The sequence below is a fragment of the Lissotriton helveticus genome, chromosome 3_1 (assembly GCF_964261635.1).
Source record: "Lissotriton helveticus chromosome 3_1, aLisHel1.1, whole genome shotgun sequence".
Lineage (NCBI taxonomy): Eukaryota > Metazoa > Chordata > Amphibia > Caudata > Salamandridae > Lissotriton > Lissotriton helveticus.
In genome coordinates this window covers 979600234-979624715 of record NC_136061.1, presented here as the reverse complement: position 1 = coordinate 979624715, position 24482 = coordinate 979600234, and the positions used below count along the sequence as shown (strand labels likewise).

The 24482-nt window shown below is 47.8% G+C and overlaps 1 protein-coding gene across 2 annotated transcripts in view; it reads left to right on the top strand.

Moving 5' to 3' along the window:
- The window catches only part of DIP2A (DIP2 acetate--CoA ligase A), a 784944-nt gene that overhangs the window by 617260 nt on the left and 143202 nt on the right, over positions 1-24482 (top strand). For both annotated transcript variants that reach the window (XM_078681430.1, XM_078681429.1), the window contains one exon: positions 1670-1779. In XM_078681430.1, coding sequence (XP_078537556.1) covers positions 1670-1779 — 110 coding nt within the window. The remainder of the gene's footprint in view (positions 1-1669; positions 1780-24482) is intronic.

The window sequence follows — 24482 nt, the reverse complement described above, 5'->3', positions numbered from 1 at the left end:
GGAAAGAGACTGGAGCTCACTCACTCTCCTGGCAGATATATTGTTTCTTACAGATATATTGTTTCTTACAGATATATTGTTACCGAAGGTAGGTAACTTGTGCGTCATGGGCAGTTCTCCTGTTCGTTCCTGCTGTACTTTTTAGTTTAGAATTTTTTCGCAGCCCACCACTGGGGATGTATATTTATTGAAATGTAAGGAATATGCGTCTAGATGTCTCTATCAGATGAACAAGTTACTTAACTTTGGTAACACATTATCTGGTAGGGACTAGATGTAGTTACAGATTCCTAAACAACCCATCCATCTCCCCGCCCTGCAGACAGATTTCTAGGGTTAACGTGACTCCCTTTCAGGGCCCTAGTTTGGACACACCAGTGTGAGTGCACTTCATAGCTCTGCGCTCCTGACGTGGAAAGTCAGGAAAAGTTACTCACGTCAGTGTGCCAAGGTGGCACCTATGTAGGTGACGCAGATGTCATTTCTGGTGCAAACAAATGCGACAACGCCACGCTGAGCTGACCGATGCAATCTACTGGTGCGCAGATGTATTGCTCGAAGAAATATCTTCCATATCCAGTCTGACACCTGGGAAATGCAAAGGTAAGGACTCTGCGGCTAGATCTTGTCTCTTCCAGATCAATGCGTTACCAAAAGTAAGTACCTCGTTCTTGTCAAAAGCAAAAAACTGCCTGAATGTTCTAGTTATTAACTTTTATTGTAAGTGTCATATTGCTTCTGAATTTGTGACTGCACATCACCTCAAGGAGTAAGCCCAGCTTGCTCAGTCCTGCTACCCTAAGAGAATCGAGCACTAAAAGAGTACTTGGTCTTTAATTTTTAGAGCAACAGTATTTGAGACCAAGGATACCAGTAGCAAACAACAGTAACAGTTAATTTCCCTGCATATCCTGACAGCCCACGTATACCAAGAAAAGCCTTCCATAAATTAAGACAACATTTTCAAAAATGTGCTTCCTTTCTGGCACTCTTAACTCTTATCTTGTGTTAGACTCTTCCCATTTCTGTCACATATAATCCTTGGTTAAAAATCTCCTATACCAGTCTTCTAACCTCTTCACAGTCCCCCTTGTTTTACCTGTTGCATTGTTGGAAATTCCCTTTGTCTTACATGACATTTTCTAAGCATGCTCTCTGTTGTATGGAACTGCTTAACATCAGCCACATCCACCTCTTATCCAGGTTTCTCTTCTCCCTATTCCGACCTCATGTGAGGATTTTTTTCATTTTGTCCTCATTCACTACTCTGTTTGATCTAACTCATGAAAGTAATAGTTTTCTCTGTCACCTTTTCGGCGGTCTCCCCCTCTCAGAGATGCTATTTGTCAGCCGTCTTTCTGTCAAAATATGACCCTCTAAAAAGCCCTCCCCTTTTTGTTGCATCGTTTACCATCTCTGCTCAATGCACTTTCACTGCGCAAATTCAACTTATAAATCTTGTTTAATGATACTTCTGTAACAGTTGCCTGCTTCACAGAGAAGGTGTTTTGATGCAGTGCAATCTGCTGTCTCCCCTTTCAAACTCTGTCGTTAAATCCTTGTGCAATGATGACATTCAAACCTTCTAGTCTGTGAGATAGTGTTGAATTTTACAGCTCCTTTATCTTTTTGCACTTACCAAACTGTAGTCTTTGTTTTATTTTAACAGATGACCTAGCCAAAAAGAAGGTGCTGAATATTTATTGCCCTCCCTCTCCGGAGACCTTGGCCTACCTGGATTTCAGTGTTTCTACCACAGGGATCTTAGCTGGAGTCAAGGTAGGAGCACTTGCCTGTTCTCTGTCTGACATTTCTGAAAGTTTAATCTTAAGGATAATTTACTTACATGTGTGCTTTTTGTTTGTTCCAAGTAAACTTTCCTCACTGTCTGTTCTACAGATGTAGGGACGGAAGCCCATTGCACAGCTTTGAACAATGGTACCAGGGGTGAAATACAGGCCCCTGCAGCTCCTGCAATGCAGGTGGGCCCCAATACTTGAGTGAGCCCCCAAATCTTAAGTTGACCCCCTTTAAGCTCAAAGCGAGTCAATATATATGTGATATATGGGAGACGGAGAAGCCCCTCAACACATTATGCAGGGGGGACCCATCATTTTCTGTTACGCCTCTGAGCAGTACTGATCTGCCCTTGCACACTTTTTTCCATCGTTCTGAGTTTTGCCTATAGTTAGCTGCAGTCAGCTGCAGTCGTGTTGGCAGAGGCAAGCTGTTCAATGTTATTTTGGTTTTTGGTTTCAGTCCGTATCAGAACCACACTCTGCTTTAGGGAGAAGCAAATGTTGCCCCCATTCTGAGTGAGAAGTTGCTACGACTGTCTCAACAAGGCTGTTTGGTGACTTTCTGTGAGGGTAGTGGTATTCTAGTCCGGTGCAACTCTAGTGTATCCTTGACAAATCAGAACTGTCTTGACCCAGGCCTTTAGCCAATTAAGCCACTGAAATGCAGCCACTAACAATGACAGGATGCTCTTCAAAGATTGAAGTGTCACACAAACTTTCAAATTTTGCATATCCACTAGTTGGTCCTGGCATAACCCCTTGAACATAACAGTGGCATAAGTACTGGGCCCTTCAACCAATCTGGCAGTGCAGACGCCTATAAACAAGTGTATGAGAGAGCACACTGGCCCAAGAGTGGAATCTGCTGGAATGATATGCTTCCTTCAAACTGGGCCTAAGTGTTGGGAAACCTGCTTGATCCGTTTTGCTCCTGTGACACGGGAAAAAGGAGGGAGACTTACCTACCTGGATAAGGAACCGGAGACTGATCCTTGGGGAAACCTGCACAATGCTGAGATGCTTAAAGTAATTGCCTGAAGACCATTAGAAAGAATGAGCATGCCCAGAAGCCAAGATGGTGCCATTCCTGTATAGCTGCCTTTTTTTTAGCTAGAGATGGATCCTGGAAGTTAATAAATCTCAAACCCCTAACATAGGGTCGTGTTTGCTGACTAAAGGAGCAATGTAGAAACAGTATGCGATACCTTAACTTCAACTTGTTTCAGAAATACAGCCTTAATGCTTTTAAACTTGTGTTGCTCAAAAAACAATTTTGACATAACTTAATTTCAGGAATAGATAGGAATTTATGTAGCACAAATGCAGTGAAGGCAAGTAAAATCAATTGTTATATTGGATTTTTATTATTTTTATGTCACAAAAGGGGCTTTTATAAAATTGTTGCATTTCTAATAAGCTAATCAAGCTCCTGGTGGCCTTAATAACCTTTCCAGCGGTTAAACCCGTAGAAATCTAGGTAGTTGGCCTCCTAAACTAGCTTTGAGGCGGTGTTTTGAAAGAGAAGATTCCAGTTGGGATCAGATCTGTCATTTTGGATGTCATAATGGCCTCCCAGAGAAGGTCACAGTGAGTAAAAAACAGGAGGACAATGTGCAGCATGTTTCTATGGATTCTCCCAGAAAGATTCATCAATCACAGCTGAGTACTACATTCAATACTTGTTGAACAAAACTTTCCATTTGGAGAGCTGGCTGGAGCAAAAGATGGAAGATGAACTGCTCAAATACTTCTCAACATCCTTGATAAAAGAATGAGAGATGTCTCCTTCTTCGCTTTGAAACCCCTTAACAGTAAAACTACTCTTAGCATTAGGGAATCCAGACTCCTGCTGCCCTACATGACTAAAGAAGGTCCAGGTCTTTCAGGAAAGAGAACCTAGCTACTGTGGAGCCTCTTCTACTGTAGTTGTGAAGCGTGGAACAGCTAAGAAACAGAAATTTTGTCCACCTGGAAGAAAATCAGAAAACTTGGACTTTTGGTTGAGGGCCTAAAGGAAGTGGAGAAAAGCCTCCCCTCACTCCCTCCCATTTGATCATATGGCCTACTGTCTAAGAGCTATTTATTGGCACTTTTAGAACTTGTGGAGCACCAGGAGGAAAGGTGCAGGATTTTTGAAACTGCAAACTGTTGTTTGCAGAACCAATTTGAAAATGTGAACATTTGCTTTCAGCAACGTGTTTTTGAAATAATGACATTTGCAGCACGTGAGTAATGCTGTTTTTGGGTAGAAAGCTTTTGTTCTGAAAAAGGAACTATCCTGAAAACTATTATCTGTGGGCATTGTTTGTTTTCAGTGTCAAAAATGAATGCACTTCTGGACCCTGAGTGCCTGTTTTAAAAATCCTAGCCAGGCCGCTAGTGTTTTTTGAAAATTATTTCACTGTCGGAAACTGCTTTAAATGCACAGAAATCCAACTTATTTTTTTTTATATATCCTGATCTCTTGATCAGATTTGCTTCGTTTGGCTGCCATCATACACATTACATTGGCTTGTTGGTGCACAAATTAGTTTCAGAATTTTTTCAGTTAATCTTTTCCCTTTAATGATGGTTTAATGTTACTTTTCAGACATCACATGAAAAGCCTACTTTTAGATTGTTGAACTTTGAGTGCTTAGCCACAGCTCACTTCAAGATTGATAAAACACATAAACGGTGATCGGAGAAATGCTTGCAATAAACCTATCCATTGACAGCTGCTCGGGGTAGCATTTTAACCCAGCATTCTTTTGTGCACCCTACCACCTCCGTTTGAACCCAGCCATATGCAAATCAGCCGTGACCCTGCGCCATTTGGAACAGTCCAGCCCGAACTGCCAGGCCAGGTCTTCCCTGAACCAGAATACAAGCAACCCAAGGCCGGTACCTATGCTCTATATTAAGCAATCTGGTTTCCTACAACACTTTCTTTTGGGAGTCAATTGTGGGAGCTGGCTCACTGTTTCCATCTAACTCCTTAAGAGATCAGCTTGGTCCTTAAGTAGACTTTGTAACCCAGTTACCTATAGATTTTGCTCCTACCCAAAGTCCAGTGACTGAACACCATTTTATCCATAGACGTCGATTCACCAAAATGTCTGGGGTAGCAGAAGTGATATTACATGTACTTTGACCCCAGTAACATCGCAGGAAGTGACATCATATGGACTGTGATGTCTTCCCAGCAGTGATGCAATGTGACTTTTAACCCTGGTGATGTTACAGGAAGTACATCACTAAAGGTATAAATTCTACAATCTGATAGAGATGTCTTGCCGCAGATTCTTTAACTTAAAATATCCCCAGGCGTCAGACTGGTCCGTAAAATTTTGCGCAGCAGCACCTCTGCGCGCCGGGGGTCGGCGCCGCATGGCTCAGCATGACTCCGCCCTGATGTCGTCCATGGACGTGACGTAAGCGGAGCCATATGTGATCCGCCGACATCCGTTTTCTTCTTTTCTGAATCACGATGCAGATACTGGAAACCAGCAGTTCCTGGCCTAGTTTTGGGCCTTCTCGACAACGTTGGTATCATACCGGAACAGTGTGCAATGCCCTCCGGGTTCAAAGCCTGTGAGGCCTGTGCACGTCAGATGTCTGGCAATGATACGCACCTTATTTGCATGTGGTGCCTTGGTGTGCACCACGATTCCAAGCAATGCGGCGACTGTCAACCGATGAAGCCGAAGTCCCTTCGGGAACGCATTATGAAGCTGTTGGCCGCACGGCGGTCCGGCCCAGCCTCTTCTCATCGCCGCTCTCTTCAGAGGGGGTTCGTTCCCGAGGCCGCTCCCACAACAGACGCCCTAAAAATGGTAAGCAGAGCCACAATTGTCCACTGAGGTCCACCTTCTGTAGGCGTGCCGCTGGCGCCCATTCCTCTCTTACAGGGTCAGCTACGGGAGCTCGGAGGTCACCACCTCCATACCCTCCTTTTCCAGGAGTTGGAGTGACGCTCGCCCAAATGGAGGCCTACTCCCGGACTCTTCAGGCTTACTTTGAGTCCCCCTCTCTCCCTAGCGCACCTTCGGGCCCCACAGAGGCGGAGGGTACTTGGGCTGGGCCCTCATCGGCGGATCCTTCCCCGACCAGGGTTGTGTGCACCGACTCCGGAGCCGAGGCGACGATGTTGGGCCGCGGTCCAGATCGTCCTGGTCGCTCTAGCACACTCTGCCAGTCAACGCATAGCCCTGTGCGGCTTCCTGCGCGGACGGCGGAAGCAGCGACGCCGGGCTCTGCGCCAGGCTCACACCGCCAGTCAACGCATAGCCCTGTGCAGCTTCCTGCGCGGACGGTGGAAGCGGCGTCAGCATGCCGGGCTCGGAGCTGGGCTCCACGTCGGACACGGAGCCGGGCTCGATGTCCTAACCCACACCCAGCTCTAAGCCTGATCCCACGTCTGGGGCAACGCATCATCCGACGCCGGTCGACGTCGAGGTAGCGTCCCTTGTGGCGGCCGTCAACATCCATTCGACTCCGACACGGCTCCCACCGACTCTGCTGTCGACGCATCCATCGCCGCCGGTGTCCATCTGTTCATCGATGCCGGCGTCCATGCCTAGGGTTGACCTTCCTCCGGATTCCTCGCTTCTGTCTCCTCAGCGGGGTCGGACGACACCGGTATCTGCTGCGGCCCTTTCGGAAGCTGCTGCTTTCCCTGGTTGGGAGCCGCTGGTGCAGGTCCCTAGTGTGGCATGGCCTTCGGGTCGTTCCGAGCCCCGCTCTTTATGGCAACTGGGAGGATTAGTCTCCAACTGTCTCCCTCAGACGGCCTCTTATCCCCTCCTAGAGTGACTAATGAGTTATGCGCGGACTGTCAACCGGGCGGCTGCTATCCTCTGCTTTCAGCCTCCTGTGGTACCCCTCATGCCCGATCCCTTAATGGATCTGCTTCATCTCGAGCCCATTACCGTGGAGCCCTTGCTACCCCTTAGGGGTGCTTTATTGGGAGTCCTGCGTGGCGCATGGGCACAGCCCTCTTCCGGAGCCCCAGTTGATCGGGCCATTGCTGGTAGGCACTGTCCTGCCCCGGGGGATCCACTTTGCTTGTCCCTCCACCCTACCGCTCAGGGCCTGGTAATTCAGACGGCTTTTGGGCTACAGGACTCCTCCACTTTGCCCTTGTTTCCTCCCACCCATGAATCCCAGTGGCTGGATATATGTGGAAGACTGCTTTTGCTTCTTCTAGCACGGCCATCCGCGCTTTAAACACTACATGTGTGTTTGCACATGCGTCCTCCGCACTCTGGAACTCCATGGCTAACCTTCTTCCTTCCCTTCCGGAGGAGTTGCGTCCAGAGCTTTTCCGTCTTGTTCTTCACGGCAAAGAGATGGCACATTTTTCAATACGTTCCTCCCTAGATACCACAGACTCTGTGGGGCGTGCTCTTGCACGTTCTGTGGCTGGATGCGCGACAGTCGATTGCCTGATAATATTCGGGAGTGCCTCCAAGACATGCCGTTTAACAGAATAGACCTTTTTGGGTCCCATGCGGATTCGGTGATTTGCAGGCTTCTGTCGGTGCTACCGTAATTCTGCCGTATCACTGGCTGACTTTCTTTTTCGGTTGCGGGTCTTCCTTTACGGCCTGGGTTTTATCAGAGACAGGTTGGTGTCTCTGTATGGTGTGTATTGCTGATTGTTTTCGTTTTCAGTCGTCTGTCTGTCTGTTTTGCCAAGAGGACACCCCTTCTTGCCAGGGGTTGACCCTTGCCCTATGTGCGGTATTGGTTGGTGGCAGATGTTTGCATGTGCCTTTGTTCACTCCTGTGGAGTTTTCATTATGGGTATCCCTCTGGGATACATATACCCCATTACTGCGTCCCGCCGGGTTGCATCGCTCTGTTGTCTGTGGTGTTCCTACTCCTAGTCTAGGTCTATGCTGTGTAGTATCTACCTTGCATGGCCTGGTATCATGCTTTTTGTCACATTGTCCGTCTTTTGGCGCCTGCCCCTTCTGGGTTGTTCTCGCCAGTAAGGAGTTGCCGTGGGCCTCTCTGTTTCGGCTTATCCCCCAGCAGTTATCTCCACATCTGCACTGCTTCCACGCAGGGATTTCTACGTTTTGCTGGCATTCTTACTGTGGCAGACTCGTGGAGCTGGTTCTCCTTGAACTCTGCTCTCCCTGGCGTCTAGGACCCGTGAGTTGGTCCTGAGTACTCCCTTGTTAGGCTAGTCTTTTCTTCTAATTGTCCTGCGAGGGGACTGTTCTCTCTTCCGGAAGCAGAAGCTGCTTATAGCCTGGACTAGTTCCACTTTCTGTATCAATGCGGGTACTTTCGAGCGTACCCTAGTCCCTGGGTTGGGCCGGGTTTTGGCATCCTCTTAAGGCTGTTTCTCCACCATGATCTTTCTAATGGCTTGTGCGGGCTTTCCTGCCTTTGTCTTGGCCCTGTCTTCTGACATCACCAGATCTTCTCTGGTTTTTGTGGCCCGTTGCCTTTTTGCTATTGTGCGCATGTCAGCTGTTCCTGCTGTCTTACTTCCTGGTGCTTTTCTGTTCTGGTACTTCAGGCACCCTCTGGCCGTGTATAAGCGTCCTTTTGGTTGTGTATGGGCATCCTTTCACTGCTCTTACACATGTCTGGCTGGCGAGGGTCTCAGCAGTTCTCTTCCTCTGTGGTACATGCCATACCACTTACCAGTCTTTTGGGCCCATAAGTTCAGTTCTACTTCTTGTTAGGTGCTGAACTCCCTTTTCACACCAGTTTCTTTACTGAGTGTGTTTTTGTTCCATATCTGTCCTTGCTGGGCAGGGGTCAGTATCCTGCTGCCTTCGTATCTTTACAGGAGCAGGTTCAACAGTGTTTTATGCTGTTCGAGTTGTTTAGCTGGGGCTAGCTCTGACTTCTTGTCGACACCTTGGATCATGCGGATCCTTCATGCCCCTTGGCTTGTCTTCTTTCGAAGTTCGGCATTTTTTCGCAGCAGCGTTCTGGCTTGTTGTTTTCCTTCTCTCATCCCCTCTACATATAGGCGTCGTCGTGTTATTCTGGATGGGCTGTGGTGCCCTAGCCTCCCCTTGATTCCCGCTCTCTTCAGAGCATAGGGGTCTGGTGGTTGGCTGTGCTGTCATTTTTGTCCCCACTGTGTTTCGCCCTTTGGTTGGCGACACTCTTTTGGTCATCTCATTGATGGCTAGTTTATCTTTGAACCTTAGTGGAGTTCAGTACAGTCCTGCCTCCTCTAGGGGTATGGCTTTGGTATCTATTCTAAGTTAAGGAATCTGTGGCTAGACGTCTATCAGATGAACAAGTTACTTACCTTCGGTAACAATGTATCTGGTAGAGACATAGTCTAGCTACAGATTCTTTAACGCCTCCCTGTCCTGCGACAAATTTTTCAGGTTGGGCTTCTTGCTTTCGCCTCCCTTTGGGTGGCTTTATTCCTCTGCGGGGTGACGTCTTCTCTTCAGTCCGACTCACGAGGCTACATTCTGTTTTGTGGCTCTTCTCTACCCATCCTTGCGAGTAGACGGTAGGCCCAAATGCCATGTGTACTTTACAACCCTTACCCTGGGTTACCCGATGTGGGTCTAAATCCTTCTACCCCCCTCACCTCCCCCCCCCCCCCCGTCCTTCCCCTCTATCTTCTTCAACTGCTTGAGGTCTTTTGTCTCCCCTGCACTCTAGCAGTTGCAGTCTCTGACAATGCTGCACTCGGTAGGTCCCTTATTCGGATCTGATGTCTCCTTTTGGGTGATGCCTTATGGTAAATTGTCCTTACTCCTGGGCTCTGGACTGGTTGTCCTTCACTGTCATATATTTTGGTTGCAGCTTATCTGTCGGCTGCTGTGACGGTTCACCAAGGAGCTATGGCTGAATGGTAAGTCTTGTGCCTCTGGTGGCACAGGCTCACACAGGCCAAGGGTTCGAATCCTGCCTCTGCTCTGCATCTTCTTCTACCTCCGGGGGAGGTTTTGGACTTAACAATTGTGGGGGCCCCTCCCAGAGTGGTGCTTTGTTCTTTTCTCTCCTTCAGTGTACAATATACGGTGCATGGCTCTGTCCTTCTATGGTGATGTTTTCCACCATACCTTGTTTTTCTTTTTCTGCACACTGTTCCCATAGTTCACAGTTTTTGGTGGTGGCTTCGCTTTTTGACGCGGAAAAGTCTTCTGACGAAAACTGATGTCAGGGCGGAGCCGTGCTGCGCCGCCCGTCCTCCCGCGCGCAGAGGTGCTGCTGCACATTTTCCGGACCAGTCTGGCGCCTGGGGATATTCTAAGTTAAGGAATCTGCGGCTAGACTATGTCTCTACCAGGTACATTGTTACCTAAGGCAAGTAACTTGTTCATTAGTGCAACATTAATAAAATAGATATATCATTCATACCTTTATCATATCATGCCATGCCTCGGTCAGGATCCCTTTCACCTCCATATCTGCTATCTTCTTATCGCCTTCCTTCCCCATCTTCCTCTAACCTTCAACTTTTTATGTCATACTCATTACTTTAACAGTTTTTCTACCTGTGATGTGTTCTCCTCTCTCATTTCACCTCTTAACTACACTTTTATAAACTACTCTCTCTTATTATCATAGTTCTATTGCCTGTTTCCTCCCACTACCAAGTCTCATTCCTGTTGTTCACATATTTCTCATCATATCTCCCTCTTATTATCTCACCTCTGTATCAGAGGGGCACCCTTCACTTAACTTTGGGTTCAGATTTTGCCTCTTACTTCCAATTTCAGCACTCTTATTTTCTTAGACTTCTATCTCCATATTTCACATTCACCTTCATCTTTTCCTTTTTCCCTCCCAACTCCACCTCTTTCATTATCACCACCATTCCCTTCACTGTTAGACCAGCTGTCCTGAGTTCTCTGTTAGCTCCCTTAAAATCTTCACCCTTGTCTTCGGCAACTAACTGTAGCTTTATCTTGATTCGCCCTCTCTCTATTTGTCTGTTATACCTCCCCTACCACCCCACCTACCTCAAACATTCTCAGATGGTTGAATTACTTAAGGCATGCATTTACTACACATGTCTTTGCCATGCATCCATTCCACGCGTTGCCTTTACAACACAAGCGTTTACTATACATATGCCTTTACCATGCATGCTTTACAACGCAAGGTAAGTATGCAGAAGGTAAGTGGAATCCCTGTGTACTCTATAGATGTGTGTGTGTACATAATATGCGTGTGTGTGTTTTTAATTGGCAGGAACCTACCCCCATTTTTTAATTACTTCACCATCCCACACCCCTACCCACCCCTAAACCCTAAAAACACCCTCATCCCCCAATATCCCTATCCACCCATAAAAACACCATTACCACCCAATACTCCTAACCACCACTTAACCCTAAATATATAATATATATATGTGAACAAGGCTCCGGGTAGAGCCGAAACGTTATGGCGACTAGCACGCAACTTTACAAATAAAGATAAGCACTGGAATCAAGGTCTGTGTCTGTGCTGTTTGGGCGGGCGCTGGAAGCGAGCAAGCCTCGATGCAGAAACAGAATTTGTGAATATATATATATATATATATATCTAACACACTTAGCTTACATATACTTACCTTGTGATGTAAAGGCATATTTGTTGTAAAGGCTTGCATTGTGAAGGCATTGCATGGTAATGGATGCGTGGTAAAGGCATTACGTTATAATGACCGCGTTGTAAAGACTGTTTCCCTTCTCTGACATCAATCTTCCATATTCCATCTTACTCTGTCAGGTCTTTTGTTCAATAACTTTTCTCTTACCTCCACCTTTCCTAGTTTTCATCTCTGCTCATTCTTGCTCCTGTTTCATCTCCCACTATTCTAGGAAAAAAAGCTTGACATCCACAGAAAGCACTGTGGTCTTGGGAAAGATGCCATCCAGGATGCCTTACCATCTCATGGACAGCCTGTTGAACAGGAGCGGCTGTTACGCAACGGCAGAGGAGCTTGGCCCCACTCACTGCAGAAGAAAAATAAAACGCTAATAAAAGAATTTTAATATCGTTTTATTTTTCTCAGACCACTAATGCTGCCAAGACGAGGGCGGGGCAGGCCGGGCATCCTGAGTGGCAGCCACCAGGGGGAAGAGGACTTGTTTTTATTAGAAGCGCATATGATGGTTTGGCCGGCCAAACCATCATGCACACTTTGATTTCTCCAACCAAGCTGTATTGTACATCCAGATGGAGAAACACCAAAGGGTACGAGTCGCTCACTGCGCGACTAACCAGGCCGCTCAGACCAATCCTGGCGCTGCTCTCATGCTGAGAACAGCATCTGGATTAGATGGGAGTGGCCTATGGTCTGCCTCATACTTCTTCACCGAGGTGGCTGGCAGCAGGAGCGGCAACTTGAGGTAAGTGTTTTTTTAATTATTATTTGACCCCCTCCTCCACTCGGGCTGCCACACCAGTTTATTTTGACAGTAGCCGCTCCTATTGCTGGGTGATCTGGGTTTGTTGCACTTCATGCATCCACACTCACATCAACGACAAGCCAAAGATTCAGGACATTATGGTCCCTTGTCCTCAGAATTACGCATACCCCGTGCACGGATACATCCTTGTGGTGAGGTGGGCTGGGTGCAATTACTGGGTATTACGGAGTGAAGACTGAGGATACCTTTAGAAAATAGGAATTACGCAAGAAATCAGAAATATCACACCCTATTATTCCCCTTGTTATTCCCTATTTCAATTCAAAATTTCACCCACAAATTTCAGCTATTATCTGTGGCTGAAATGTCCAAGTCAAATGCACCAGAGTCAGTTTCAGCTGTGAGCTCTTCAGAATTTTAGAACCCTATTTTGTTAAACTTCACCTCACCATTCTAGGGGATCTAAATTTTCATTTGGATGATCTGGGGGCTAAAGACACTTCCACGCTGGTTGACTCATTGGAAGCATGTGAGTTTACCCAATTGGTGAACAGCCCAACCCATCGGGCTGGCCACATCCTGGATGGTGTGTTCACCAACGAACCTAGACTCTCAGCCGGTCCCCCCGTGCCTTTGGTCTGGTCAGACCATTTGGCAGTGCCTCTTGAACTAGCATCTTTCCCTGCAGAGACGCCTATGCCGGGTGTTACTAATAGAGGTCCCAAAAGGAGCTACAGGAATATTACTAACGAAGCCCTTGCTCCCTACATAAGACTTAGTGGTTACTCCTCTTCGAGAGAAGCTGGTGAGGCGGCTCGAGAGCTTGCTAATTCCATCACTAAAGCTGTTGATGAGCTAGCCCCCGCATCTCTTCGATACTCGGCGCGGCGTAAACCTTCAGCTCCCTGGTTCACGGAGCCGTTAAGACTTCTGAGACAGAGCTGCAGGAGACAGGAGAAAAGATGGCGAAAATCCTGGGATCCCACCGAAAGAGAGGCACATAAACGCCTGCTGCGAGAATATAAGGCCAGAGTAATTAAGGAGAAACAGGAGTTCTTCTCTAATCTCACTACATCCCTTACCTCGCCTAGGGAACTCTTTAAGATTGTGGACTCTCTATGTTCCCTTCAAGTGCCTGATCCAGTTGTGGGCTCACAGGAGTTGTGCAACAAAATCTCAGAGTTTTTCCATAAAAAAATCGAGGACATCTATCTTGCTCTGGAAACTCAGAGAAGCACTTTGGGGGATCATTCCTCCCTAGCCCTTGCCAACTTAGAGTCCTGGTCGAGAGATCCCACCAAGACCCTCACTCACTTCCCGCCGCTCTCCCTGGACGGGCTTGATCTCCTGCTGGACAGGACAAAGTCGGCTTCCCCTCTGGACCCCTGTCCTTTGAAAGTTTTGAAGGTATGTAGGGACACCCTTCTGCCGCCTCTTCTCGAAGTGATGAATGGTGCCATGGCTCAGGGTACCTTTCCTTCGGCCTGGAAAAAGGCGATAGTGAAGCCCCTTCTCAAAAAGCCCACCCTGGACCCCGGACAGCTTAAAAACTTTAGACCCATATCTCTGCTACCTGCCCCGGCAAAAATGCTTGAATCACACCTGAATTTTCATCTATCCACTTTCCTGGATTTTTCGGGGTTCCTGGATAGCTCCCAGCATGGATTCAGGAAATCCCATAGTACTGAATCGGCACTTACTATGGTGGTGAATAACATTCGCCTGAAGGTGGATCTGGGTCAAACCACCGTGTTGGTCCTACTCGACCTTACAGCAGCATTTGATACCCTGTCTCCCTCGACTTGAATATCTCGTCTGAGGGAGGCAGGGGTAGCGGGGCCGGCCTTGAGCCTTCTGGACTCTTTTTTACATCTAAGAGAGCAGAGGGTCATGCTCGTAGAATTCCTCTCCCCTGCCAAATCCTTGCAATATGGGGTGCCACAGGGGTCGGCTCTGAGTCCGACCCTATTCAACATCTATGCTACCCTCTTGCTAGGCTAGTAAAATCGCAGGGGATGGAGGTGGTGTCATACGCCGATGACACCCAGATCATGGTGTCCCTGGCTCACTCTGTTACTACATCCGCGGACAACTTTAGGACATGCATGCAGACAGTCGTGGAGTGGATGATCCAAAACTCCCTAAAGTTGAACGGCGATAAAACAGAGGTCCTGGTCTTTGGCAAAGACCAGGATATTTGGTCTAGCGAGTGGTGGCCTCCTTCTTTGGGAACCTGCCCCACTCCCTCCTAATCGGCCAGGAATCTCGGCGTTATATTTGACACCTCGCTGTCCATGACCCTCCAGGTCAACAGAACGGTGGCCACTTGCTGGGGGGTCATCAAGATCCTTAAAAGAATCCTTCACTATCTGTCCCCCCAGGCACATAAGCAGATTGTGGTGGCATTGGTGGGTTCCAGGTTGGACTACTGCAATGTACTTTATGCAGATTCTAACAAGGGCCTCATCCAGCGCCTTCAGGTTGTGCAGAACGCGGCCGCGAGATTCGTTCTGGCACTACCTAATGCATCCTCTGCTACAATGGCTAGGAAGAGCCTGCATTGGCTTCCCATACAACAGAGGATCTCATTTAAGCTCCTGTGCCTGGCCTATAGAGCTCTCTTGGCTGGCCCCTTGGATCCCTTCTAACCCGCCATGTCCCTAGTAGGGCTCTCCGATCCGCTGAGAGGAATCTGCTTGTAGTTCCCTGCGCGAGGAAGGCCAGATGAGGTAGTAGAGCATTTTCCATCGTTGCCCCTTGGTTATGGAATGCCCTCCCTTGGAGATTAAGGCCCAACCGCCCCTGGCCCTTTTTAAAAAAGCGCTCAAAACTTGGTGCTTTATCAAGGCCTACCAGTAAGGATTCATATCTGTTCCATCTAGCATTCTTTTTTGGTTAGGCGCCTTGACGCCCATTGGGCTTAGTAGCGCGCTATAAATCGGATTTCAATTCAATTCAATTCAATTCAATTCAGCTCTGTGCAGTTACCACGGATCTTGTAACCCAAGTTATGCTGGTTACAGCAGCTACTTGCCCCATAAGGATTACAGTGAGACTTACAAGGAGGCCCTCAGAGACTTTTCTTGCTGGAATTTCGTTCATCTCCAGGCAGCACAGAAAGTTAAAATACACTTTTCATGCAAGTGGGTTATTGGCCACACCTGAGAGGAGCTCTATACCTTCCTTGTAAGGACATGCATAGCATGGGGGTTTATTCAGCACTCCCTGTCTCCTACGTATGAAAGTGTTCTTTGCTTATGCAGCAAAAGGGCAACACACTGTGGTAACCAGAACCTTGGGGGCAGCTGTGGAGATGTCAATTACACCTTTGCATGACAGCATCATTTTAATTTATTAGTGTGTGGTTTGCGTTTCAGATTGTCTATTTTACAGAGTAATTATTTTTTTAAGTTTGTTGGACAGTCTAATATATTAAAATTTTCCAGTTTGGATGGTGCAATCGAAAGTAAACAGGACTCGTTAGCGCCCTCTTTCTTTCTGTTTCTGGCACTACTTTTATTTCTAAGGGGTTACAATGGACATCCTTGGATTCGCTATGGTACCTTTAAGGACATCCATGGAAAGTCTTCCTGACCTCACAGTTTTCCCCCATATTGCTTTGGCATTTCTCTTTTGGACTTGCAATTAAGTGATAAAAATTAAATCAACCCTTATGCGGTAAAAGGAAATTCTGCTCAAAAGTAGATCAATTGATATTACAGGTCACCAAAAGGCCTGTCCCTCAAGGGTGGGATTTCCACTTGCTGGAAAACAGGAGCATTGTTTTGCCATCATGAAGCCCTAAGGCATACACTTTGCGCTATACAAATATTTTACAAACGTATTGAGTGCGTGGTGGCTGAGGACTGTAGGCTGCCATGGAGGCCACAAGAAAGTCCCCCGCTGTGGTGAAGGTTCTGTTTTTCCTCCCACCTTCATTTAAAAAAAAAAAAAATCCTTACCAGCTTTTCAATTCATGAAGCAGTCACAGTTTTAAAAACAAAGATTAGAGCCTCCTTACAACTTTTCACAACTGAGTATTTAATAGCCAGTAAAAGCCCCTGATTATGGGTTGAGTTGAAGAGATTTCCTGTAAGGAATTCACTCTACTCAATCATGAGCAGGCTGTTGTTCCTACACCTGGATATACCATGTGCTGGGACATCAGGTCATATTTTACCGGATGGAAATTCCTGTTGGTAAAATAACTTTAGGAAGGGGCTGCATTGCAGTCTGGCCTATTGCCCAGCCTCACTCTCAAGCAAAGGAAGCATGTAATGGTCTTCCACAAGTCGACATCTCCCTTTTCCCCTCCCACCCTTCCCATCACCTTATAGTCCCACACTGAAGCCCCTGCACATATTTACCATCTGCTCAGAGCAGGTGTTAAATGTGTGTGTTGCACTTCTCGGATTAGGAAATACTGTGCAAAATTCTGCCCCGTAATTTTGGGTCTGCACAATTATTCTTAATTCCAAGAGGTTTAACTGAGAACTTCTTGGTACTGATGAGGTGTTACCCCAGGAAACTGGAATTTACAGATGCAGTATTTGCGCCCCAACAGTACCAAGTTTGGGCTAAAGGTACATAAATTAGGCATTGAAATATCACACAAATATACAATCAAGCTAACAGATCACTTGGCAGCAAGGCCAGAATGGCCATATCGGGCATTTCCGTGGGAGACTGGAAGGGTGGGGTGCCGGTTTTGTTACTGGGGGCCAGTTTTGTTACTGAGGGATGATAAAGTAGCAGTGCAGCAGTCCTAAAAGCACCCGCTGCAGAGTTCTGTGAATATTTAGCAGTTTGCAGGCAACAATAAAAGTGTCAAGATAACTCTGGAAATTAATGTACCTGCTAGAGAGAGATCTGAGTTCTGTCTAGTGGCAATTTTGACTCATCTAAGGTAGCGCAGAGGGTTGATATGCCTGCTGCAAAGGACATGTACCATGCATTTCACAGAACATTATTTTATTTGCTTAGCTCAATGGCTTATTTTTTTTCCCCACAGAGACCCCTTTGTTACTGTGCCTTTAATAAATTACAATCGTAACTAGTAGAGTGAACTATGAACTGCCATCAAAAAGCTGCATATAATCTGTATGGCACAAGTTAGAAAGTTATGTTTATTCCCAGTCTTTCATTATCTTTATGTTGCTAAAAAGGGTGTGTTTGAGTAGAAATATATTCTTAGTAAATTCAACCCTAACCACTGTGTTACTTTCTGAATCCTGAGTTTGTGCTTCTCAACTAACAAACACTCTTTAAAAACAATGCATGCCAGTATGGATGGGATGTGAATTCTACACATTCTGTAGTGCCCTTTGTGTTAAGTAACATTTTCTATACACTGATTTACACTCCTATGATTCATTGTATGAATGTATGTGATGTAAAGTACTCCGACACACTACAGTGGTATGAGAGGCACTATGAAACAAATTAAATACTTGTAAGAGAGGGGCAATGGAGAGGTGAGAGGCACTGTTGGAGACTGATAGTGAGAGAATCATTGAAGAGTCCCAAAGAAGATTGCTGTAGCCTGGTGCATTGTAAGGTCATCATTTACTATGTTTTAAAAGCTAATATCGTTAAATACATACTGAAAAATGTGCTGTAGAATGCACCATTTTTGCCCTTTGTTCCCTAAATGTCTTGGGGTAGAACCTCTCAAAACCCCTTGTAGTGGTCAGGATCGCTCGCTATGCACCGTACGGGGGCCGGTCTGACAAAATTTGCCAAGGCTTCTTTGGGTCTCCAGTGCAGCCCTGCTTGGCAGGTATGTAATGCTGTAGGAGGAAGATAATCACACATTAGCTTGCAAATATAAAACAAGCATTTACAATGCAATAGGTCTCACATTTACGAGACTTTGAGCTATTGGCATTGTAAATGACAATGCATTTTATTTATGTGTTGTCTTTAAAACAGATAAAAGGCATTGTCATTTACAATGCCAATAGCTTAAAAGCTCTCAAATGCAAGATCTATTGCATTACAAATGCCTTTGGCTCCTGTGCTATAAAAATGCAAAAACAACACTTGATGGACAGAATGCAGAACAATTTCATACATTCATCCCAGTACAGAAATCTGGGCCTAAATCCATCGTTTGTTTGCTCACCACACCACCCCAGTTCAAGACATGGTCATATGCAAATCAGCTTTGACCCTGTGCCTCATGGGAACAGTCCAGCCCAGCCCGAACTGCCAAACCATGTTTTCCCTGGACCGGAATCAAGCATCCTAGGACCGGTTTCTGGCTATCAGCCGTCATCAGCCATTTTGCATTTGTCACCCCGAGTGGGACGGGTATGCTCAGACGTGAGTCCCGTGCTCTCCACGCCACTGGAATCAAGCTATCCTGGCTGAAGATGGCTGATAGCCAGAAACCGGTCCTAGGATGCTTGATTCCGGTCCGGGGAAGACATGGCTTGGTAGTTCGGGCAGGACTGTTCCCATGAGGCACAGGGTCAAGGCTGATTTGCATATGGCCATGTCTGAACTGGGGTCCTGTGGTGAGCAAAAAAACGATAGCTTTAGGCCCAGATCTCTGTACTGGGGTAAATGTATGACATTGTTCTGCATTCTGTCCATTAACTGATGTTTTTGCAAAGTCTTTGTGGGAGCGGTCCCGAAAGCTGCTGGAGGCCCGGCAGTCGGCTCCGCGCCGTTCGAGGTCCCAGTCCCGTGGGAGGTCGAGGGACTGTATACAAAGTCATCATCATCGATCCTAGGGCTCCAAGTCTTCACACTCAGGGTCAGGTAGGGCGAAGCACAAGAAGTTGAAGAAACGTCATCATTCTCAGGACTTTCCCCCGCGGCTTTGGCGGAGCCTGTGGTGGTGTCGCCGCTGGCCTACCCACCCTTTACGGGTCCGTCGGCGACTCTGGGCCAGAAACAGGAGTTCCCGTCGGCCATGGCTCGCCTCTTTGGGCCATCGGCTCCCGCTGGTGCGCCTTCGGGCCCCTCGGTCCCGACTAATTGTCCTCGTGTTCCTTCTCCTGCGGCTCCGGCGTCGCTGCCGGCTTCGGCCCCAGCGCCGCGGGACTCCCATGGATCCAGGCCTGGATCCCGGTTGACCTCATAACACCTCCACCGACATCGACCCAACTGACATCGACCCCACCAGCACCACTTCCAACGTCGCCCGCTCCTCGGGACGAGGTCGCCCCCGTTTCAGCCCCGAAGGGGAGGTTGCGTCGGGCCGGCGCCGGTCGCTGCCGTTCTCGACGTTGCTCCGGGATTTCTATCCCCATGTCCCTGCTCCTTATTTTAGGCCTTTGGAACGGCCTGAGGAAGTAGGGGAGGACTGGGAGAGGTCTGAGGACCCTCTTGCAGCTGATTGCGAGGAAGATCAGGACTGGGCAGAGGAGTTTGGGGAAGCCAGTGGTCTGGATACCTCACCAGACCTTGCTATGCTGTCTCTTCCTACTGTGGCTACAGAGGAGGGCGCTAGTTATGCCGTGGTGTTGCGTAGGGCGGCCGAGGTACTACACCTCGTTCTCCCTACTGTGGCCGTCAGGACAAACCTCCTGACAGAAGTGCTTCAGCTAGCGGCTACTTCTGCGGAGCCGTTGTTCCCCTTCAACGAAGCACTTTCCGACGTTCTTTTGGGCACCTGGTCCGGGCCCACCATAGTGGCTCCTGTGGATAGGAACATGGCCCGACGACATCGCCTGGCTCCGGGTGACCCCATTTTCCTCTCCCAACACCCCACTTTCTTCTCCCAACACCCCACCACAGAGAGATTGGTTGTCCAAGCCTCTGCTTCCCCGACTGCCTTCCCTTCCCACCATTGGATAGGGAATCCAAGAAACTGGATCAGTTCGGAAAGAAAATGTTCTCTTCCGCCAGTTCTGCACTGCGATCCGTGAACACTGCATGCCTCATGGGCCGTTATTCTTACTTTCTGTGGGATACAGTGGCGAACGTGCTGCCTCAGTGTCTGGAGGAGGCCCGGACAGCTCTCTTCCAGGCTGCTGCAGAAGGGAGAGACGCAGCTAAGTTCATGATACATTGTGACCTTGACACCGTCGACTCATTGGGCAGATCGATTGCGACAACAGTAGCGGTTCGACGCCACGCCTGGTTGAGGACAACTGGATTTTTTGGGGATGTCCAAAACGCACTTATTGACATGCACTTAGATGGCAGTCGCCTCTTCGGCGACAAAGCAGACAGTGCGTTGGAGCGGTTTAAGGACTCGCAGGGTACGGCCAAGTCCTTGGGGCTGTCTGCAGTCCGCCCTCCTCCGCCTTCTGCTTCTCGCTCCTTTCTTGGCACCGAAAGGGACGCCCGCAGCGTTCGCAACAGAGCCACAAACCTGCGCAGCAACAATCTCAGCGTAGCCACGGATTCCGCCATGGCGGACCTAGGGGCCAGCGGACAGGTCAGTCCACCTCCACCCCGGCTCCTCTGCCTCCAAACCTTCCTAGTCTGAACTTTCAGACCCACAATACGCCAGTGGGTGGCAAGCTCCGCCATCACCTCCCCCACTGGCGGACCATCACATCAGACAGGTGGGTTTTAAGGATGATGGGGAGGGAGTAGCCCCTCCACACTGAGACTACCCCTCCAGCCATGCCACCTCGGTATCACCGCATGTCGGGGGATCACTTGGTGCTTCTTCAGCAGGAAGTTGCGGCCCTCTTGGCCAAGGGGGCCATCGAGCGCGTTCCGACGCCAGAAGTAGGTCGTGGTTGCTATTCCCACTACTTTCTGGTGCCCAAGAAGGACAAGGGCCTGCGTCCTATTTTAGACCTCCGGAACGTCAATCGCTTCCTCCGCAAAGGGAAGTTCAAGATGCTCACTATGGCTCAGGTCTTGTCTGCTCTCGATCCACAAGACTAGATGGTAGCGCTGGACTTGCAGGATGCTTATTTCCACATCCCTGTCCTGCGGGCCCACAGGCGTTACCTGCGGTTCACGGTAGGCCACGAGCATATTCAGGTCACTGTGCTCCCTTTTGGCCTTACCAGTGCACCTCTGGTGTTCACGAAAGTGATGGCGGTGGTTGCAGCTCATCTGCACAGATCAGGGGTTTCAGTCTTCCTCTATATCGATGACTGGTTGTTAATGGCGGGCTCGCCCCAGGCAGTCGTCTCCCACCTCCAGACTACGGCTGACCTCCTGCATTCGCTGGGGTTCTCCATCAACGTGCCGAAGTTGCACCTGGTTCCCTCTCAGAAGCTCCTCTTTATCGGAGCGGTTCTAGACACGGCGCAGTTTCAGGTTTATCCTCCCGAACAGCGAGTCTGGGATATTAGGACTCTGATTCCAATCTTTCAGCCCTTTTCCCGGGTTTCGGTTAAAGTGGCTTTGAGGCTGCTGGGCCTCATGGCCTCCTGTATCCTGCTGATCGATCATGCCAGATGGCATATGCGGGCTCTGCAGTGGGACTTGAAGTTCCAGTGGGCGCAACATCAAGGGAACCTGTCCGATCACGTCTAGGTCTCGCAGGACACTGCACGACAGTTGCAGTGGTGGCTCACGAACCGGCATTAGGTCAACGGCAGATCCCTCTCCCTTCTCCAACCGGAGCTTACAGTGGTGACGGATGCGTCCCTCGAGGGATGGGGTGGCCTTATGGGAGAAGCGGAGATCAGAGGCTTCTGGTCTCTGGCGGAGTCCAAGCTCCATATCAACCTTCTGGAGCTTCGGGCGTTCCGGCTTTCACTGAAAGCATTCCTTCCCTCTGTCAAGGGGAGAGTAGTGCAAGTGTTCACGGACAACACCACCGCCATGTGTTACTGCAACAAACAGGGCGGGGTGGGGTCGTGGACCCTATGTCAGGAGGCTCTGCGTCTCTGGACATGGCTGGAACATCAGGGCGTTTTCCTGGTGGTTCAACACCTGGCAGGTTCTCGAACTCCAGGGCCGACAAACTCAGCCGCAGGTGCATGGTGGACCACGAATGGCGTCTTCACTCAGAGGTGGTGCAAGGTCTCTTTCAGCAGTAGGGAGAGCCTTGGTTAGACCATTTAAGTACATTTGACTGGGTGGTGCAATCATAGGGGGTGCCAAGTTGTGCCGGCATGACCTATTTTCATGGTGGTTCTTACAGGCGCGGCTCGCTGTTATATGCAAAAGGGCTACGCCCCCTTTACTTTCCCCCTAATTATTTTAACAATACCTTTAGTAAAATCCAGTTTAAAAAATGCCAATAAGCCTGCTGGCTGTGCGAGCCTCATCTGCTTCGTTTGCACTTCATTCATTATCTAGAGCGTCTGCGCAGCCTCCTTACCAGGCTGCCAATCAAAAACTGCTGGGCTGAGGAGCTCACAGGCAAGTGGAATATGGCTGTATAAGTAGTAGCCATATTCACTTTTTTAATTTATGCAATCAGCACGAAAGAACAAGAATAAAGTTTGTGTGTCCGTGCTGTATGCATATTTTTTATGTTGTGTGACACTAATTCGTGTGTTTTGTTTGTTTTTTCCACTGCACTTACTTTTGTAAACACATATTTGTTTTCACTTGAACACTTTTCTTTGAGCTTGATGGCACCAATGATGATAATAGGGCTATTCTGGTGAGTTCCTGCCAGGTGCCCCATTGGTGGTGCGCCTGTGAGGTGCCATCTCGCTTTCACACATTTTTTTCACAGTGGTATATGGTTTCACATCTGTCTGTTTTAAAGGGACGGGCTTTTTTAAGTTGGGCACGAGATTGATATACCCCCTACCCCATAATCATTAAAAGAGGGGAGGTAGTTGTAATTGATTGCAACGTGAGGGATATCATTTCTAAACAGTTTAAGAGAAGAGTGCCTGTGACCTAGGTCATAATTGGTTTTGTGACCTGAGGAGCTCACAGACCTGGAGTCTGTGAGGTCATCAGTCTGATTAAGCAACAGTCATCAGCACTGCGCTCCTCCCACTGAAGACGTGCTCGAGAATTTAGTCCTGGGCGCTTCAGGTTTACGCCCTGAAGCGCCAGGGGCTACATGTCATTCAGTAAGTGAAATCAAGTCACCCCACCCTTTCACATGTCGTCACAATGTGGCGACATGTGAAGGGTGGGACGAAGGCTTGAAACAGGAAGTTGAAGACTTCGTGCTGGTGTACTGAGTACTGTTCTGGCGCAAATTATTCTGGACTCACTGTACACGCACCAGCTCTCAGATTCCAAAATTCCTATCTGTTCCAACAGTTAAGCCATTTCTGCAATGTTTATGTACAAGACTTGGTGCAGGAGACTGCCAGCTGATAAGAGAGGTAAGAAAGGGAAAGAAGGCAAGAAAAGTTATTGAAAGGAAAGTGTGGCAATAAGAGAATCTTTAAACGTTATTTACATTCCTGATTTGTGTAGCTCACACCACTTTAAATGTATGCAAATATGTTGAGGAAGAAAGTCTTAGAGGAAAACCGAGCACAGTGTGTGATTTGAGCAATGGAGTTATAAGTAGAAAAGTCTTACGTTAGACACGGGAGAACATTGACATTTGGATTCATGAGGGGGAGAAAGATGGAAATTTGAGCAAATTAACTAGAGAGATGGTAGCATTGCATATGTAGCAGGGTGGCGCATATTTTTGCTTGTAGTGGCAGGGATATTGCTTCCATTCCCAGATTTCAGTCTTGACCCCTAGTGTAACCCTGGGCAAGCTTTCACTTGTGCCTGATTCTGCGCAAGCTTCTCACTGTGTGGCAGCTTCTTTTAGACCTGAAATAAGGAAGGTTAACTAGTTTACCCTCAAGTACCAAGGGAAATCTATGAGCCTACATGTATCCATGTGTACCAGTATGTTATCAGGAAAGCATTCTGCTGTTTAAAAACAAGTTTGGCAGAGGTAAAATTCATACATATAAGTATTGTGAATGGTTAGAGCAGCACAATAAATATGTTTGATTGGAGAGAACTTATAAATCACTTTTTGCTTTCGTTTGTAGTGTGAAGGATAACAAAGTTTGCATTTTTTTAAAGCCAAGTTCGCAACCTTTGTTTGCCCACTGGCTGTATTTAGTGGCAGGTACCTATGTGTGATAGTTTTCATTATATTTACTTGCATATCAGTTTTAATAACGTTCAACGTGCCTGGCTACAGATATGCAGCACTGAAGTGCTGTTAACATTCCAATATATTTCAGTTTTTTAACAGTCAGTCTTTAAGTTAAGGGTTGAGCTCTTAGTTTCCATTTCAGTGCTTCCACAGTTGAGATTCAACTGATAAAATAGTCTTGTGGGTTAATCTGTTCACTTGAGTGTGAATCAGAGTCGATTTATCATCACACTAGGCTGCACCTTTCCAGAACTTGCGAGTTTTTCATAGTAACACCATGACCGTGATACTTATTATGTGGAGTACTGTAGAACACATTTCGGTTTGCCCAGTCTTTATCTG